The 18772-nt window shown below is 42.3% G+C and overlaps 9 protein-coding genes across 9 annotated transcripts; 3 read left to right on the forward strand and 6 right to left on the reverse strand.

Moving 5' to 3' along the window:
- Nucleotides 1-1293: 1293 nt before the first annotated feature.
- Nucleotides 1294-2674, reverse strand: Bfra_005468 (putative subtilisin-like protease pr1a protein; the record flags this gene model as incomplete). Its single annotated transcript, XM_037335852.1, has 4 exons — nucleotides 1294-1653; nucleotides 1724-2011; nucleotides 2064-2300; nucleotides 2351-2674. The coding sequence occupies 4 exons, from the start codon at nucleotides 2672-2674 to the stop codon at nucleotides 1294-1296; spliced, it is 1209 nt and encodes a 402-aa protein (XP_037192947.1).
- Nucleotides 2675-5477: 2803 nt separating this feature from the next.
- On the reverse strand, nucleotides 5478-5993 carry Bfra_005469 (uncharacterized protein; the record flags this gene model as incomplete). Its single annotated transcript, XM_037335853.1, has 2 exons — nucleotides 5478-5740; nucleotides 5852-5993. The coding sequence occupies 2 exons, from the start codon at nucleotides 5991-5993 to the stop codon at nucleotides 5478-5480; spliced, it is 405 nt and encodes a 134-aa protein (XP_037192948.1).
- A 437-nt stretch (nucleotides 5994-6430) lies between these two features.
- Bfra_005470 (uncharacterized protein) lies at nucleotides 6431-7121 on the forward strand (the record flags this gene model as incomplete). The annotated part of the gene is made up of 2 exons (XM_037335854.1): nucleotides 6431-6598; nucleotides 6711-7121. The coding sequence occupies 2 exons, from the start codon at nucleotides 6431-6433 to the stop codon at nucleotides 7119-7121; spliced, it is 579 nt and encodes a 192-aa protein (XP_037192949.1).
- Nucleotides 7122-7959: 838 nt separating this feature from the next.
- Nucleotides 7960-10139, reverse strand: Bfra_005471 (uncharacterized protein; the record flags this gene model as incomplete). Its single annotated transcript, XM_037335855.1, has 4 exons — nucleotides 7960-9729; nucleotides 9841-9873; nucleotides 9905-9971; nucleotides 10042-10139. The coding sequence occupies 4 exons, from the start codon at nucleotides 10137-10139 to the stop codon at nucleotides 7960-7962; spliced, it is 1968 nt and encodes a 655-aa protein (XP_037192950.1).
- Nucleotides 10140-11021: 882 nt separating this feature from the next.
- On the forward strand, nucleotides 11022-11871 carry Bfra_005472 (putative pre-mrna-splicing factor isy1 protein; the record flags this gene model as incomplete). The annotated part of the gene is made up of 3 exons (XM_037335856.1): nucleotides 11022-11024; nucleotides 11074-11447; nucleotides 11511-11871. 3 exons carry the CDS (start codon nucleotides 11022-11024, stop codon nucleotides 11869-11871), a joined length of 738 nt encoding a protein of 245 aa, XP_037192951.1.
- A 418-nt stretch (nucleotides 11872-12289) lies between these two features.
- Bfra_005473 (uncharacterized protein) lies at nucleotides 12290-13519 on the reverse strand (the record flags this gene model as incomplete). Its single annotated transcript, XM_037335857.1, has 5 exons — nucleotides 12290-12501; nucleotides 12553-12752; nucleotides 13058-13095; nucleotides 13264-13331; nucleotides 13435-13519. The coding sequence occupies 5 exons, from the start codon at nucleotides 13517-13519 to the stop codon at nucleotides 12290-12292; spliced, it is 603 nt and encodes a 200-aa protein (XP_037192952.1).
- Nucleotides 13520-13718: 199 nt separating this feature from the next.
- On the forward strand, nucleotides 13719-15439 carry Bfra_005474 (putative patatin-like serine hydrolase protein; the record flags this gene model as incomplete). Its single annotated transcript, XM_037335858.1, has 4 exons — nucleotides 13719-13953; nucleotides 14010-14213; nucleotides 14267-14537; nucleotides 14587-15439. The coding sequence occupies 4 exons, from the start codon at nucleotides 13719-13721 to the stop codon at nucleotides 15437-15439; spliced, it is 1563 nt and encodes a 520-aa protein (XP_037192953.1).
- Nucleotides 15440-16056: 617 nt separating this feature from the next.
- Bfra_005475 (uncharacterized protein) lies at nucleotides 16057-16773 on the reverse strand (the record flags this gene model as incomplete). The annotated part of the gene is made up of 2 exons (XM_037335859.1): nucleotides 16057-16367; nucleotides 16431-16773. 2 exons carry the CDS (start codon nucleotides 16771-16773, stop codon nucleotides 16057-16059), a joined length of 654 nt encoding a protein of 217 aa, XP_037192954.1.
- A 783-nt stretch (nucleotides 16774-17556) lies between these two features.
- Bfra_005476 (uncharacterized protein) lies at nucleotides 17557-18479 on the reverse strand (the record flags this gene model as incomplete). Its single annotated transcript, XM_037335860.1, has 3 exons — nucleotides 17557-17848; nucleotides 17904-18387; nucleotides 18467-18479. 3 exons carry the CDS (start codon nucleotides 18477-18479, stop codon nucleotides 17557-17559), a joined length of 789 nt encoding a protein of 262 aa, XP_037192955.1.
- Nucleotides 18480-18772: the final 293 nt, after the last annotated feature.

Raw genomic sequence — 18772 nt, forward strand, 5'->3', positions numbered from 1 at the left:
ATATGCAACAAAACCTATTTTCTTTTCTTTTTCATTTCACACAACATTATTTGCGAGGTCGTATGATTTGGTTTCGATTCTAGTGCACCAGGGATGGAGTTATCTCCTAGTTTATTGCCGGTTTGAGACGGCATACGCGTATGTATATTCGTGCATGAAGTCTTATTCTTCGTCACTAGATACTAAAGGTACATCATGAGTCTCTGAGAATAAAGTACGTTATTTTCAGTCAAGTTCGGAAGTGGGTTATATAAATTGAAGATAAAATGTATAAAGCCTATCAGAATTCTCAAGGTGATTATCGTAGCAGATAATTTTGATGACTACTACTCAGATTCCTTCCGTTCTGGTGTTTTCATGGATTCATTATCTTCTTATTTATGCAGAAGTGGTGCGTCATCAAACTCTTCACAGTTTGACAGAATTCATAAGATCCTCGCATTGATCAGGAAAAGATCAAATTTTGTGTATCTGCTCCCTCTAGAAACTAATGATGTGAATGTCAGTAGGAATCAAATAAAACTTGCAAACTTAGCTCATTAATACCCATTATCACTACACAAATACAAGCAGGAAATGACGTGAAAATTCTACAATTGATATGAAATGATTGAATTTAAGCATCTAGGATATTAAGGCAGCTCAAGTACCATGATGTATTTGACTCTTAGCATGGTTCAAAATGGTAGAATGCTTATCAAAGTGCAATGATGGTGAAAAGGGTGTTATTTTTGGAGGGAAAATTGACCTTGCTAAGTAGATTCTCCTGTGACTCTTACATTGATAAGATTTGGAGAAACTTTTTCTATGCTCCACCTATTGACGTCTTCAATCTGAAGATTTATATGAGTCTATTCGTGTTTCTTTGTGTGTAAAAAGTAGGGTAATCGATCTTGGATACTGTTAAAACATATAACTGGAAGTGAATTTGATGATACGTTGGAAGGCATTCGCAATATTTAAGACATTTCATTCTATAAAAATACTGTATAGTCGAAGAGAGATTTATTGGGAAAAGAGTTACAGTGCAATATTGTGTCACTTTAAGATGAAGAGAAACCTTATTTCACCAAAATATTTGTAATTCAACAAATTCCTAGTTGCTAAATACATCCCAGAAAGCTTTTCACCCAAGAATCAAATATCTCATTCCTTCTATAAAAGAAGTCTCCCCTAGCCCCATTTTGAATAAGAGACAAAATAGCCAAGTCAATGGAAGATACTCCGTTCGCATAACATTGACCCCTGATCCCTTTCCATCTACCTTCCAAACTCTGTTACCACTTCATGCATTTATGCACCGTTACCGTTGTAGGCAATGAGGTTTGGGCTGCCAGAACCAGCGCTGGTAATAAGATTGGGAGTAGCCAATGCCTTAATTCTAGCCACAACAGCAGCTGGTGTTGCCAAACCTTCAAGAGCAATCAAGTAAGCTGCAAGACCTGCAACGTGAGGAGTAGCCATTGAAGTTCCGCTGATGGTGTTGGTAGCGGTTGTGGAACCAATCCAGGAGCTGAGAACGTTGACACCAGGGGCGAAGATGTCAAGAACGGCACCGTAATTGGAAAAGGTGGCTCGGGCGTCGTTTGCATCAATGGCACCGACTGTGATAGCGTTAGGGGTGGAAGCGGGCGAGGTGTTGGCTGCGTTTGCCTGGATGGAGAGTTAGTAAATCTTGTTTTTCAAGCCTAGAAATTTAGTATAGAATAGAATTCAAACATACATTGTCGTTTCCAGCAGCTACAACAACTGTTACACCGGCAGCAACTGTGCTTGTAACGGCACTGTTCAAAGCAGTGGATAGACCACCACCAAGAGACATGCTTAGAACAGACTTAGCACCACCGTTGGTAGCAACCCATTGAATACCAGAAATAACACCGGCGTTTGTTCCGGATCCAGCAGCATCAAGAACCTTAACACCGACTATCTTTGCCGCCTTAGCAACACCGTATGTGCTACCACCAATAGTACCAGCGCAGTGAGTTCCGTGACCATTCTCATCAGTGTTCTATTCAATGTTAGCAAATTCAATACCCGATTGCCACTAGATTTGAACATACAGCTGATCCAGAGACAAAGTTGGCTCCCATGCTGGCACGACCACCAAATTGAGAATGAGCTGCATAGACACCAGTATCGACAACGTATACGGTCACACCACTTCCGGCGGTAGAATCATAGATGTAAGTAGTAGTATCTTGTGCACGGTGAGAAATGCGACCTAGCCCCCAAGTAGCTCCAGTTTGAGTAGTCAATGCTGAAGCGTAGACCTTTTGATCTTTCTCAATGTATGCAACCTAACCCAACTGTCAGTAATTGTTAATTGTTTCGCACTTAGGATGCATACTTCTGGTTTGTTAGCGATCTCAACAATGCTTTCCTCATCAGCTGTGATCTGATATCCAGCAAAGTCGTGAATCTTGTAATTTGCACCAACTGATACGGCGTTGTCACGTTTTGCAACGATAGCGTTCACAAAGTCAACATGGCTAGCAGTCACCTCTGGTGTGATATCCGTGTTATAGACGACGATATAGCTATCGGCAACGATATCCTTAGCGACGGTAGTTGGAGTCTTAATCTTAGGATGAGGCACTCTGACTGCTGGTGCACCAAAAACAGGAGCAAAGGCAGCCGCGAAAGCGGTAAGAACGGTGAGATATCCAGCCATGATAAAGATGCGGTCAAAAGGTTATTCTTGATGAAGAGTTAATGAAGAAGGTGTTCCTGGTGATATAGTTTCAGAGGGATACGAAGGCAGTATTTAAATCAAAACAGATGAGGCTCTTTTGCATGTGCCACTTGCATATGCAAATGACAACACTCACTGTCGACGATGATTCCGAGCCGCGAGCAAGATAGGATTTCCATGAACTGGAAAGCCAAGGTATGCTGTAACTCAATATCACAACATTAAATCCATACCTCATCGTCACCTTCTACAAATGAATGTTATCACCACCTTCAGGCACAGGTCTATCACATTTATGGAAGCTGTTAAGGATATGGCATGAAATATGCTCCAGGGCCTGACTTGGCCACTGGTAATCATCATGGAATGTAGAGTTTCCTGAAATGCTATTCGACAATCATATCGGTGTGGGGGTGCTTGAAGAATGAAGCAAGCCAGTACTAGTATAACACCATCGAGAACATAATCGACTAAGATGGACCACGAGCCGACACAAACGACATGAAATAGGTATGAATCTCAGGCTAAACGCCATCATGGTAGTTTATGTCATGCTCTCCCACTGATTTTTATGTCGAATTGGGAAGTTGTGAAGCTTTTCTTATCGATCTGTAAACATGCGACATGCGATTGGCACACACCCTATAGTCTACGTAGGATTGCCAAGCGTGTAGCCAAGCGCTCATCCTAAAAATCAAATGAGTGACACTTGCAGATATGAAGAGACGCAGAAGCGCCAAGTGAAGTGGGCATATGATTGTACAATATCTTCGAAGATGGCTTCATCTCACTGGAATCAAATAACAACCTCCCTTTTCGAGAATGAACTTCTATCGAAGTTTTTCTGGTTTCGAAGTGCGAGAGGATCTCGTGATGGCGAAATCGTCTTGGCTATGACTTTGCGTTATTGTTTGATGAAATCTGTGATGCCGACATGTTCGACGCCGTGGCTGAAAAGGCTTATCTCCTGCCGGAAAAAGATCATCTATAGTATTCCCTTGATATGGTTCTACCGTTGTATTCCTGCATACTATCTCATTCTTGATCATCATGGCGGTTCCAGCTTGGCAGCACAAGATATTGCGATTACCCCAGCCGAGGCATGGTATGGACTCCAAGAATATATTCATTTCAAGGCTGTTGAGTTGAGAAGAATCTGATAAAACATGATATTGATGTCGTGCGACCGGTGATTGATCGCTGGGATGATACTATTTGCCTTGGAGAAGCTTGAAGGGTAATGGTACTTGGCGACATTACTTGGCTACGTTGATTTAAAGATTGAGAGAGGGTACAAGAGAACTACATAGGCGGAGAAACATTTAAAGTGGGTTTCCGTCATATCATCAGATTACCATCTGGAATTAGCCGGATCTAGAATAGGAAGGAGTAAAATTTACCCTGTCTATCACATGAATATCACGTGCATTTTCAAGTATATAGCGCAAGAGATGTTGAGAGATGAGTTTACTCCTGCAGTCACGAGTGAGTTGAGATTGAATCATTTTGAGGGTGTTAGTGTTCTAATTACCCGCTGTTACATACTGCGAAAGATTATGTTTCCTCTTCCCATGACCGGAAAACCAAACAACCGGATATCAAAGGTAACACAAAATTTGCCCCCCTGAACATTATTCTTCACATTAGCCGATCAAATGTCAAAGATAGAACAACCGGATAACGAGGCAGACTTGGTGCCATGCATAGTACATGAAGCATGCTTCAATGTACGACTCCTTTCAATTATCCTCAGTATTGCGTGGTTTTCTGATTGGGATACCCGAGTCATTGATTTTCCTTCATGTGCAAGATGCAAATGCTGGAATGCTTCTAATCAGTCCACGCATTAAACATCTACCCAATCCAGGATCCAGAGATTATCTCCTTATGTCCTACCTCATAATTCTTCAGTTTCTCAGTCCCAATTCCATATTCAATACTTGATTTACATTTAGATACTTTGCAAATAAAGAAGGATTCTTCATCTACGCTTTTTCCCTTCTCGGGCAGGAGATTAAAAACAATCTGCATCATTCAAAGACGTTTCGTAGCCCCAACTTCACAAGAGAATACACGGAACCCGCACTAAAGAAGGTATGTACAACGTCAAATCAAACATCACTAAGATAAATATGGGTGCATGGTCGATCAGACTACTATTTAATGGTTCGAGAGCATTCTGTGCAGCCACAAAGGAGTGAATAGAAATCAAAGATACCTTATCTAAACATAAGAAGAGCAGCCAAACCAAACTCAAGTAAGTCGCATCTCCAACGGAATCATTTAACATATATCGAAATTTTGGATATTCAGCTCCTCAGTCCGATAATGGGTAAATCAATTTGATCTTGGTCAAGTTCTGACATAGAGTCCACCGAGCACAACAGTTTAACATATTCGAATTTTATTCAGATAGAATCAATTTCAAAATCAAAACATACCGTATCATTTCTGACCTCTGAGATGTTTTGATAAGCAGGTGAATCGTATCGGCAAATTCGCTTTCAGGATTTCCCATTCCATGCAAAAGTGTAATCTTCCAGGACTTATTGATCAGATACATTGTTCTTTCTTTGTCAATTTCACTGGATGTTTGAAGCATAATTGAATGATTAAGATCTTCATTCTTGTTATAAAATTGTGCTTAATATAGCCTGCCTCATGCATCCGCGCACTCACTAGTGGTTTTGCTCCTCCAACGCTACCGAAAGCATCGATGCCATCGTTATAGAACAATCGGAACTTCTCAAGTCCACTCCACCCACAACTCTTCCACTTTCACTTACTTCTTATCAAAGTAATCAAAAGCGTCCCTAAACTTCCATCCCACCAATGTGCCCTTTGTATTACCCTCCGCGTTATCCAAAATCCAACATTCCATGATGTCTCCTCTCAATCTCTGTCCTCTTAATCCGAGAGAGTTAACGCTGACTTTAGCCACGAGTTCTACATCTTGGCTGTCGGAAGTGCGTCGCCTACCCAGATTGACGGTGTCCTCCTCGAATGGGAGAAGACGGGAAAGGGCAATGCGGAAGTGGATTGATGCTAGAAGAGAGAATCGTTAGTTTTTCGTGTTGATGATAGCAACGTGGGGCGGAGAAAAGAGTAAGATGTGAATTGTGGCTTTGTGAAAGGGAGACAGGGAGAGATACTCACTATTAATGTCTGAGCGGTTTGCCTTGTATATTGTCTTACTTATCAAGTCAAAGACGATGGCATAATTCTGTTCCCAGGTGGTTGGATGCTTTCTACCTAGTAGAAATTGTCCGTTCAAGCTGTCCTGATTTTGTTGGTTCATGTTGATGAATTTTTGAGATTGGTTTCGAGTTTTTGGTAGGTCTTTTGTGTATTCTGCAGACAATTCTTTTGATAGATTGTTCTTCTGATGCTTTAGGATTGTTTTGTGGGAAAGGTGACAGGTTATATGCTATCCTGCGTCCTATACGGTTGAACATCATCTCAACGTTACAGTTTTCTTACTGTGCGAATGCGTAGTTGACGAGTGAATCATTGCCAGTCCTGCACTTAACTACTGGTGATATTACTGAAGGAACCGTACTATAGAATGTATTAAAGATCAATCCGACCAAATTGTAGCGATTAGGCTGACAATTGCATATAAGCTTGCATCTTCGCCCTTCCACCGTCCTACGAAATACACACCAAATCATCGGATCAAGCTGATAAATACATTCAGTGCTGCCAAGAATAAAACGAAAGTTCCAGGAATAAAAGATGCCAATGAATAAAGATCCTCCTCCGTCACATCAGGCCGTAGATCATGTATGGAACTCCGAAATATGGGAATTCAAAGATTGGGAACCAGCTCCAATATCAGCCACTCGACAACTAAGCATCTGGGAGCAAAAAAATGCCATCGTATTTGATTTATCAGAACTCAGTGTGTACATCGTAGATAGTTCTGCTTTAACTTACAAGTTGTAAGTTACAACTATATCCTACTCTGTCCTTTCCTTTCCAATCATTTTAGGAAACATCATCTGATCCTCCTTAGCAAACCACACGCATTGCCCTCACCGCACTCAATCCAAAAAACAAAGATGAGATCTATTTCGGAAACTCAAAGACAAGCGCACTCAAGGGTAGTCTCAAGCAAGGCTTTAAGAGCGGCCTCAAGAGAGGTGCTAAGCATGGCTTCAAGACAGATTTCATAACTACCTTCAAGAATAATCTCAAGCGCAACAAAGAGACCGATTCGGTTGATCATCACTATTTAGCATGTAATCCTATTGATTTTCTCAATGTGCGGAAGGAGAGATTAAGGGGAGAAATCATGGAGGCTTGGGTTCTGGATGGTATGAATCCCAACCCAGTCGATCGGATCAGCAGGTCGAAGTTTTGGGCTGTAAAATATATGTTAAAGATGCGCGTTATCAAGGGCGCATCCTGCGAGTATAGACCCTAGCTCGCATCTTTACATATGGGTAGTATCCCTTGGTAGCGATCTGCATCTGTATAGGAAGCAGGTCAGCATTGAGAAATGGTGGTACGTGGATTTTCTTGATTTTCTGATGTCTTCATCGACTACGGATCTCGTAGACACTACGGCGAAAAAAAATGGACACTAGCAAATATGATCCAATTATGTTAATTGGCTGTAAGTGCTGGGTAGTTCAATCTTGAGATAGGCTCAACTCAAATTGTCCCGCTTGGGGTTCAATTGCCGAGCTATAATACTCTTCTAATAAGGACCAAAATTCATGATCAGATTCAAAATATTGATGTAATTTTGGTTCTTATTGAACATGGTTCTTCCCTCATGCATCTTTTCATCGCTAGTGAAGATCTCCCCAGTCAAAAGTATACGAGCAAAAATATACTATTTCATTTGCCCCAAGAAATCGGTCGCCCTCAATGTGATGAAAACAGGAAGAGCATCTCACAAACGAACCGCATTAGGAATACCTCGAATGATCTCACTGGAAAGAATCTATATATTTGACAGCGTTGATTGACAGACTATTGAGTTATAAGGTTGAGATATCTGCGGGGTGGCCGCTGGAAAGTTTTCAGCCATAGATAACGACATGACTTTCTTGAAAATCGCCTAATGTGTTAATAATAATTTCCACATAGAATAAATAAATGTCTCTGTGGAAGACGAAGTAAGAGTTGACAACGCTAGAACTTTTGATCGTGCAGCTTTGCGACGTATCGAGGGATGAATTTTGAGGAATCATTTAATGTCCCACTCATCAGTGCCAGAAGTATCTTTTCTTATGCGGCCTGCTAATCCTCCCGTATTATTTTTGTGCCTTCCAAGCATGCCAACCAGCTGCTACGCGTGTTCTTTTGATACTGCTCTGAACCGGATCTTGCTTAAGAAGATCATCTGGTGTTTTGTTCGCAGAATTCTTTTTTATCTTCTCAACGTTTTTGAGATATTTTCTTTGGTCCTTGACCAATGCGACGTACTTCCCACCAAATTTCCGTTCAGCGTCCTCAAGCAATTGTAAGATTTCCCGATCGCGGCCTCCTGCCTTACCCATAAAGTTCAACAGGCGGTCGGGGTTACCGTCAAGTTCCATCTTCTGTCGGAGGAATCGCTCTTGTCGTTCTGGATCAATATCACCATATGCGAGGTTGTCAACACGCCATCCATATACTAGGGCTGCCTTTTGAGGGGCATGAGTGGGTGAGTATTCTGGAGAATGTAGTGCTTCATAATATAATCGATCGACTCTTTCGGCACGTTCTTTGTATGCAATTGTATTGATACCGTCGGTTTTTTGGTTGGACCTCAACACTTTTGCTACCGATATAAATTCTGCAGGGGATTTGATAATTTCCGCATATTTGAACAAGTACTTCTCGTAGAACGATATTTTAATACCTTTCCATAGTTCTGCACGACGACGATAGATCTCGGCGTGTGAAACTTCGAAGGATCCGTCAGGGTAGGGCCCAATTTCCAATAATTGCTCCCAGAGATCATCCGCCTTTTGAAGGCGTGCAAAACGTGCTTCATCAGATTCATTGAGAGGGACATTGGCTGCAAGATTTGTAGCTGACATGGACAACACAAATGCAGATGTGTGATTAATTTTGAGTGCAATTTCAAAGCATGTGGAGGCTGCTTCATGAGTACCACCTTCTCGATGCCTGGTACCTAATATGCACAAACAACTGGCCAAGTCCTCCGGGTCCGGGAGAGAGTTGTGAAATGAAACCTGTAATAGGGCACGCAAGTCGGGGAGTGTCTTCATCCAGTTTGCTCTTCCCCTAAATTCTTCCCAATCGGTGGCTGGTCCATTAATTATTTTACGACGATGGCATGGACTCAATGTCTGCGGAGACTGAAACATCTCTTCCGCTTCCTTTGCTTGGCCTGATAGCCCCAGGGCGGATTCGATCACATCTTCTGTTGCACCCTGGCGCAAATATCTCAATGACCCTACAAAGTCGTGCAAATCATACAGCACAAACCCATACTCGACCCAATAGTCGGCAATGATATTTTCTCCAGCTAATTCTAACATCTGATCAGCAGCAGCTCTTGCTGCTGCAGGCTGCTTTAATTTCCGCAAGGCGCGGCTTTTGAAAAATAGACCTTTAGCACATTCTCCTAACGAAGGAGTTCTGAGATATTCATCAAGCGCTGCTCCAGGTCGATGGTCGTTGAGAAGTGCTTCGATGGTCCAGAGTTTCTTTTCTGTGTCGTTAGCCAAACCCGGCATTGCCTCCAGACGCCGATATATCTGGCTAGCTTCGGTATAATGTTCTGTTTCAAACAAGCCTTTGGCCAAGTGCTTCAAAAACAGTGCATGATTTGGTTTCTCATGCAAATACCCTTGGGCAATGACTGCCGCATCCTCAAATAATCCAGCGGAAGATAACCCATCGACACACAGAACCGCATAGTCAGGGGCATCAGATTGTTCAACCGCGGTATTTATTGAGAGATGCGCGCCTTCGAGCAAAGAAGAGGATGAGGACGAAGACGTCAAGGGCGAAGGCTGGTCACTAGAATCATGCGAATTGATAGAGAGCCTTGAAAACATGGCAGCAAAACTCTACAAACTGAAGTATGTTTATCGATACCAATGGTCAAAATATAGTGGATAGAAATAGCAAAAATAGTGTACTCCCGGACAAAGTGTGGAGGTATGAGAAGATAGAATCACTGAAACCGTTGAGTTGTGAGTGCTTGCAGGTGACTTAATAATTCTTTGTTCTCATTTTTTTTACGGCGAGGCTGATATGTCTAGCAGCACCAGTAAAGAAACCCACAATCCAATTCCTAGCAAAAGCCCCGCTAAAGTGTAACAAGGATTTTTCAAAGTGAAATGAGAGATGTAGAAAAATAATATACTGCGTAAAAGAACGGTGGATACGAAGAAGGCTGGAAATATGCCATGCAAAAAGTAAAGATTGAAGGTGCCCTCAGATAAGCTCTCAAGTTCTCATTGCGAACACTTTCCATCTTATTTAGCCCCAAGGCAAGTATAAGATAGTAGGTTGGCCTGCAAATTTGGCTTTTTGGACACGTTTGGTCATCACCGGGCAAAGAAATAAACTTCCATATACTTTCACGTCGACACTATCGAAGTTTGTAAGGAATAGTCACAAGAATGATTGGAAATAAGAAACTAAATTTGGTTAGCAATGCTTTCAGCTATAGACGTCAGGAACTAGAGATTCCAATCGCCAGCATAAAAAGATCTGATTAACGGAAGGGGGATGAGAAGGGATTGTTCTTACCAAGCTACTCCGATTGAAAACTATTTTCCGCTTTCAGCGATAATTCTTTTGCAAATGTAGTACCGCAATCAACGCCTGTGGCTTTCATTCCCGATCTCTCAGAAACTTAGCCAATAGTTATTCAAAGTGGTAGAACATAGCGAATATCTCAAGAGGAGCTGATTGTCGTCATTGCGGCTTGATCCAAATTATAGAATCAGAGACCTGCGACCGCCTAACAAGACATCAAAGGTATTCGAGATGATAAAATTGGAAGCCTGCTAAGATTTCTGTTCATTCATTCACACATTCTGAACCTTCTGATTTCTCAGATGGTTAAGTAGTGTAAGCTCGATGATTGTTCTCGTCATTGCAGATTATTGTTGGGATGGAAATTGATATTCCAGGCGCGCTGAAATACTTACAGCGCGTGTCGCTAAGCTAAAAACACGCTAAACAATGGCTTACTGCTCAACCTTGTAACTTTATTTTCAGCAGCCTCGTGGGTCCAAGCTCAGATTGATCGTTCATGAGAGTGTGAATGTACTCGACGCATTTATTGAATCACATCGCAACCTCATTTCTTCCATTAGAACCATAAAATCCACGGGAGCTCCTCCAAATCATGGTATAGTTGTTCTTTTACATTGTAATATAATGGCTGCTAACATTTCTAGGCTCGTAATGCTGAGAAATCACAATCGATGCTGTTCCGCTTCAGGGAAGCGCAACAAGCAGAATTGGGTATTATCGATGCTGGAAGGACGCGGCGCCCAAAGATGATAACGGAAGTCTCATCTATACCATCATGCGAGAAATGGAGAGGCCAAGTTCTGAAGGAGATCTCACGCAAAGTCAGCAAGATCCAGGATCCAAGTTTGAGTGACTTCATGATTCGAGATTTGAACGATGAAATCAATAAGGCTATGAGAGAAAAATATATGTGGGAGGTGCAGATTAAAAATTTGGGGGGTCCGAATTATATGCGGGGCGGAGGGAAAGTCTATGATGATGAAGGGCGGGAGATACCAGGTGGTGGGAAGGGTTACAGGTATGCATGGCCATGTGGTGATGAAGTATGCGCGAATTGTGCTGATGGATGATTCTGTACCAGGTATTTTGGACGTGCTAAAGCGTTACCGGGAGTCAAAGAAATGTTCGAAGCTGCAACAATAAAAACCCGCGAAGATCAACCCCTAGAGTCGAGAGTAGACCTGCGAAAACAAGTCGATGCTTCATATTATGGTTACAACCTTGACGAAGAAGATGGCACTTTGTTAGATTATGAAATACAAAAAGAGAAAGAGGCGTACGAGAACTTATTGGAAGGCAAAGATAAGAACGCACCCGATGGATGGGAGCCGTTACCTGGAGACGCAGGAGATGGCGCAGGATGGAGACTACCGACGAGCGAAGAAGTCCAGGAAGAGCTTGTTGATAGGCGACGAAGACGATTACTGGACAAACTGGGATAACAGGACCATGATCAACTTACAAAGCTACTATTACATACCCAATACGAGAATTCTAATCTGATTTTGCAGTCCGAGTGAGCGCCCTGGCCGCGTCTCGATTTGGGGAGCACTAGGATACATATGAAGGTTTATGTTATGATGGCGCGCATTTTAGAACCTGTGAGTATTGAGTTCCTCAACACGTGATGGAGTGTACGTCTGATCTATCAGACGTAGCGCTCTGCGGTTATCTTGCATTTTAACAAGTGTAATTATTGCCAAATGGCGAAAGTGTATAGTGCCCAGCCCAGATATCCAAATCTCCATCTCAGTCCTACAACACCAGAAATAGTAATACACAGGACTCCAATATATGCATAGATATCCTGTATCTGTATATTCGGAGTACTCTTCCGCTCTTTTTATATTCTTTACTTCTTCAAAGCACGTATTGTGGAATACCTTTTACCCAAATTTCAGCAATATTTCCTCGATACCGCTCAAATGCGACTTTCAATCCAAGACTGCTCAACTTGACTTCTGCGAGGACATCCGATCCTGCTGCTGAGTTCAATGGCATCGATATCCGAACGTTGTCCTTCTGCAAAGGACTTAGAGGACGCTTTGGAATCTTGATACGAGTGTGATCCGCTATAGTGAATCAGTAATACTTCTTAAATTGACTCAACGCCGAAGTCATACCTTCGATCGCTTCGCGCTTTGCCTTCAATAATTTTTGTGAGGATACATCATAGACAATCGCATTCTTCATCTCCCAGCTGTTGGTTCGTTTCGACTTGCTGTCGGTCGAATCATGTGTTGCAATAGTCGTTTCGATGAGTTCCGAGCTTCTCGGCATGACGAAAGATTGAGTTACGGTAGATTTTGGTGTGCAATTTAAACTGTGTATTCGATCAATATTGATTGCTGATTTTGACCGTGGAAGAAAAGGGATATCTTCACAACAATATACGACGTTCTTGCCAAAAGCCTGGTAGAGGCTCTGCAAGGCAGATTGCAAATGTACACATGATTACATAGACACGATCACAAGGCGCCCATTTCTAGCGTCAGCTTTGCATCAGGATTCCTCGGAATTTTACTATTATTATAGCACACATTGATCCCAGCCGTTCATCTATTATAACAATCTGCCTTGGGGGGGGCAGATTGCTTCGAGAAGCCAGCAGTCTGCCTCGTAAATCACCTATTTGTGTTACCGTATGCAGGCCATCCAGCGCTAGCCTACATTGCGATTTCAGCCAATAGTCCTACGAAAAATTTCAATAATTCAGCCCCCAGTGTACTGGTTTCATCAATTTTCCGTCAAGGTTGACTTTCATGACCTTGCAAGCACTATCGCTAGAAGATCGTCATCAAGAATCGACGATTGGTGAACATTAGCTACAGTACGGAGTAATATGAAATGCGCGTCAAATATCTGTCTTCAACTGGATTTAAGGCGCGATCCATCAACAAGGCTGGCGGGTAACTTTTATGCCAATATAATATCTTCTTGTGAGCCCTTTCTTACGGTCGCATCATGGGAAACTACAATCCGTGCCTCAAAGTTCTAATTTCTACTTTGGGTCACAGCGGTCACAGCTTGGAAGAATTTGCCACAATTAATGACAGCCTTCGCACAGTAACTTGTCGAGTTCGAAGCCATGATTTACTCAGCCACTAGATTCTGCTTCGGTTTGGGGGTCATATCCCAATTGAAGCAGAGCCTCATTCAACTCCGTGCAATTCGTTCTCAGGCTCCAAACTATTAATTTAGGGAGTGCTCAAGAAAGTCTCAAAGACAAAAGTAGTAGGTCTCCCAAGACTGGTTCATTCATTCTCTTGATCATTTTTCGTAAATAAAAATGAACCCTAACTCATTGACACCGTGGGACGCAGATGTTTCAAGACTCCGACGGCTATCAATCGGCGATGAAAACTCGCGTAGCTCCAGTCATTCGATGACTTCAACACTCTTCGTTCCGGATGCTACTCCTACGAATCAAGCCAGCCGATCTATGAATCACAGTCCAAGTAGCAGTACAGGTCGCAATAGATCAACGGATAGCCCCTGGAATAAGAAATATATTCTCACTTTAGGTATATATTATAAGTTTCGGTTTGAAGCCTACAGGTAAAGCTAATCAGGTTTGTAGACGGCGGAGGTGTGCGTGGTCTATCCAGTCTACTTATTATCCAACATCTTATGGTACTTTGTAATTCTTTTGAGCAGAGTCAAGATCAGCTGGTCAAGTCAAGTTTTCATCCACTACCATTCCAACAAGGTCAAGGATCGATTGCCAATAGCAGAAAGTCAAGAAGTGCACAGTTCCTGCCGGTACATTATTTTGACTATATTGGTACAGGATTTTCTTACTCTATTTATCAGCAGCTACCAACTGACAGTTCACAGCAGGCACAAGTACCGGCGGATTGAGTGCTATTATGCTCAGTCGACTACGAATGAACAGTGATGACTGTATCCAAGAATACGAGAATTTAGGAGAAAATATATTTGGTCAACCACGAAAGCTTTCTATGCGCGGTCCGATACCGTGGAATCGGGAAAAATATGATCATCGCAAACTTGAGGAATCTATAAAAGATGTTGTGAAAAGAAGAGACTGGAAAGAAGATCAAATTGCAGACTCTATGTATCCTTCAAACAAAGACCGCTGTCGGACGTATGTCTCCAAATCGTCAAGTTGGGTTTGTCTTGCTAATGTATTACAGAATTGTTTTAGCAGTCCGAGAAAACAACTCCGCCAACGCCCCTTACCTTTTTCGAACATACGAACATGTTAAATCAGAATTCAACTATTCTGAAGAGCTCAATCCCGGCCCCCCGCTTCATATCCCTATATGGCAAGTCGCCCGAGCAACTACTGCAGCGCCGACATATTTCAAACCATTTCAACTACTTAATGAACGCTTCGTAGATGGAGGGTATGGTCATAACAACCCCACCTCAAGAACATTTGCAGAGGTCGAACAAGTACATGGCAAAGGCACCGTCGCCCTCACACTTAGCATTGGTACTGGTCGACCTACGAAAGTCCAACCAATAGCCAGGCAGAACAGTGGACTCATAAGCCATTACAGACAAATGATCAAATACACCGCAGCTACAACAACCGACTCCGAGCACACCCATGAATATGTAAAAGCACTGACTGCGGATCGATGTACCTATGAGCGCTTCAACGTTGATGGGGGCCTCGGTGATATGGATCTTGGAGAATGGCGTATTCATGGCAATGAGAACATGACTCTCAAAAGGATACGAGAACAAACCCACGTCTATCTCAATCAATCAGAAGTTCGAAGACGAATGGAGAAAGTAGCAAAAATGCTAGTGAGGAATCGACAAGAGAGGTCTAAAACTGAAAAATGGGACGTTGTTGCTACGGGTCACAGGTTTCACTGTCCTCGGTGTTGTAACGAAGAGACGATCTTTACAAGAGAAGAGGATTTTAAAACTCATCTTTGTGAGACTCATGAGTTCTCTAGTACCCCGGGGGAATCTTTTGAGGAGCTCAGACTGAAGAAGGCGATTAGAGACGGGAGAATCTTGCATGCGGATTGAATTTTCTACTATTCATACTTAGACTTTCTTTTAAATATTCCATATATTACATTTATAGGAGCGATTGGATGGGACTATTACTCACCGATGTATATCAGGGGCAGGGTTGAGTAGAAGAGCGAAAATATTTGGCGTTTTAGCAAGATACCATGGATTTATGTTTATATAGGCGCAGTTTTTTTGTAATTGTATTGCTTTTGACCCTGCGGACGTCCATTTTCAGCTGAAATTAGTATAGGTCATTGGGAGAAGAACGCTTCCAAGTGAACAGAATATTGCTCTTCCAGTCAAGGTAATCCACGGTAAAGCATCATAAGTCTTCATGCAAATCCAATTTAACCTACTTCTTCATTGTCCGATTTTGTTTCCAGCTTTTCATAAATTATTTCGCGGATTTGATTGAGCTCATATCATTTCCATTTACTTATTTGGATTGTCGAGTTCAAAAGTATTGCTCAAACATCAAATGATTGATTAGTATTATTTCGTTATTAGATTCAAATTCAGATTGGCTGCATTTATGACCATAACATGATGTATTTTCTTCATTGAAAAAAGTCAAATTACTGCAGTAACTAATTATTGCATTCGCTGAGATCCATATCGAAAGATCCAACTCAATGAAACCAGCGTTTATATCCAGGAAACTGTGTCTGTCCCTTACGAACACGCATCTCCACCTGTGTTGTTGTAGCCCAATACTTCCATTTACTAACCGTTTCGAAACGTCTTCCCTTGGGATCATTTAACACCCATGCCTCCTTAATCTCTCCTCTTAGTCTTTGTTTTCTAACACCAAGACGGTCTATTAATGCATATGCCATGTACTGGAAATTGAGCGGGTCACTCTTGGCACGCGTCATGCGGTAGTAGATATAATCTTTCATGTAGGGACGGGCGCGAGGGAGAGAAATGCGCGTGTAGTTTCCTGAATCGATTAGTCACTCGCTAGGTAACTGAAGAAGGAAGTTAAGGAGAGCGAGAGCTTTACTTTCTACCACAGAACGATCGGTGATACGCAGAGATGCATTAGCGACATCAAAAACAAGGGCATGGCGTTGCTCCCAGGTCTTTCCCCGTGGAACCTGCTCGGTTTTCCTGACAACCTCTATTTGTCCTATCAATTCGGGTTGTGTATGGAAGTTTATCTCTATGTCGAGATCTTTAAGTGTATTGAAATCTAGTCGTCCACTGACAAGGTTCGTAAGTGCCTCAGTGTTGATTGCAATGAGTGTTGGAGCCAGCTCGGATTCCCGTTCACGACTCTGCGATTCATGATTTTGACTTGCTGAAAGGGAAATATCTGCCCGGTAGGGTGGAAGGTGGTTATCCATCTCGATCGGGGATTGTTGATTTATTCGTGATGGATATGCGGTGGGTGTTTTGATAGGCTTCCTTTATGAAATAGAATACAACTCTGAGGAAAATATGTATTATGAGATTTCCTGCAGAGTTGTGGGTTTTGTATCATTGCTGCACTATACAACCGTAAGTACTATGGGATACGCTGTTCTATTCATTCATGTTCACCGTTGTAATAGGAGCCGTAGTTCGACTCGTATACATTCATAGAAGACACTTGTAGTCACTGCAAAATTACCGACGTATGTGACATCCTTCTCAAAAAAGACGGATGGAGAGCTGGCAATACCGCATTGCAACCGTTGAAGGATAATGTACCGCATTCTCTGCAGCGACATTTATTGTTTGAGAACAATTGCAACAATATCGTGATGAGGGTTACTTTGTCTATATAAAATAAGTGTGATAGCCTGGCTTGAAATCTGTAGTCGGCCATGGCACGTGAAATCTGCAATGATGATCGCAATGTAATCCTACTAATACATTCGACGTCGATGAGCCCGGGGTCAAAAGGAGTGGTACGTAAGCAGAGGTTGGTTACATTTAAGCTATTTTAAATCGTGAATTCTCATCAGAGAATTTCTAATAAACACTGGACTTTTCCACAAAGTTTCCTTCCGTGCAATTATTACGTCTGCTCACAAAAATTCTTTGTCCCTCTGGTACCCAATCCAGACTTCATTAAAATTAATCGTTGCTCCTTGGGGCAATGTGGTTCAGGTATCACACTTCATCCAATCTCTCATAATTCCATCTCACGTGGTGCACATCGATGACCAAACCATCATGATAATCTTCAATTTCTTCACTCTCCCTTCCAGATTCTCCAGCTTCACTCGATCGCTATCTTTCACATACCCCATGACATCTCCCGAAAGTCTAGTCATAGTAGTTCTCCCCAAAACTGTTCCAACTTCACTCCCCGATGATGGTCCTATATACCAAGGCATCACATCATCCGGTCCTTCTGGATTATCCCAGATGCCTATTGACGGATAGGCCAAGAAGAGATTCGAGAGGTTAGGACAGCTACGAACAGCTGCTATGCTACATTAAATTATGAGAAATTTCCAAGAACAAAACAAGATGATAGAGAACTTACATATCAGAACTATCTCCTCCATTGAGCAAATCCACGTCAAGCGCCAAATTTCTAAATCCTTCCAGACCTCCATTTTCAGCTAGATACTGCACCGTGAATCGGGCTTCGGATTTTCGATACTCTCTCGCTTGAATATAAGGTATATCTATTTTTAGATTCCAATAACAGTTGAATCGTTCGACAAGTTGTGTGAGAGCGTATTCACGAGATGCTTTGTTGATACGCAGTATTATGGGTAATTGGCGACCGTAGGACCTAGGAAAAGTGGTATAGAGATCGAGAGACTTGGTGGTGGCATATTGACCGGTGGAAAGGATAGGAGAGTAGTCTATGCGGAGTAGGCGCGGACCGGGGAGAGTGTAGAACCAGATCTGGTGTTGGAGTTCGAGGGGAGGTTGGGGAAGAGGGTGAATGAGGGGAGAGAATGGGAAGACATAGAGACGGCGAGATTGGGGCTTTAATAAGATGAAATGTTTCTTGAGGACTTAAAATACATGAGGTGAGAGAGAATATATCTTCAGCCAATTCACGAGAATGGCGGGGATGAAATACATTAAGATTACATTGTGCTGACATGACTGTGCCGCCACAGCTGACCGGCGCCAAGCCACTTGGAGGATAGATATAAAATTTCCATCCAATATCTAGGGAGCCTTTGTGAACTCTTATCATATCATCCATTTGTGGAAAATCTCTTGTTCGAGTATAGTATTACCCAATCGAGAAGGATTCACATATGTAGCTTGACATGTGGAGTTGAACATGCAACATCAAGCCTCATTTGCAATACTCGAAAACGACTAGAAAGCGTTTAAATCCTCTTGGGGGCCGTATTGAGAAAGGACTACATCAGAAATGAGGGTTTGTAC

The sequence above is a fragment of the Botrytis fragariae genome (assembly GCF_013461495.1).
Source record: "Botrytis fragariae strain BVB16 chromosome Unknown tig00000054, whole genome shotgun sequence".
Lineage (NCBI taxonomy): Eukaryota > Fungi > Ascomycota > Leotiomycetes > Helotiales > Sclerotiniaceae > Botrytis > Botrytis fragariae.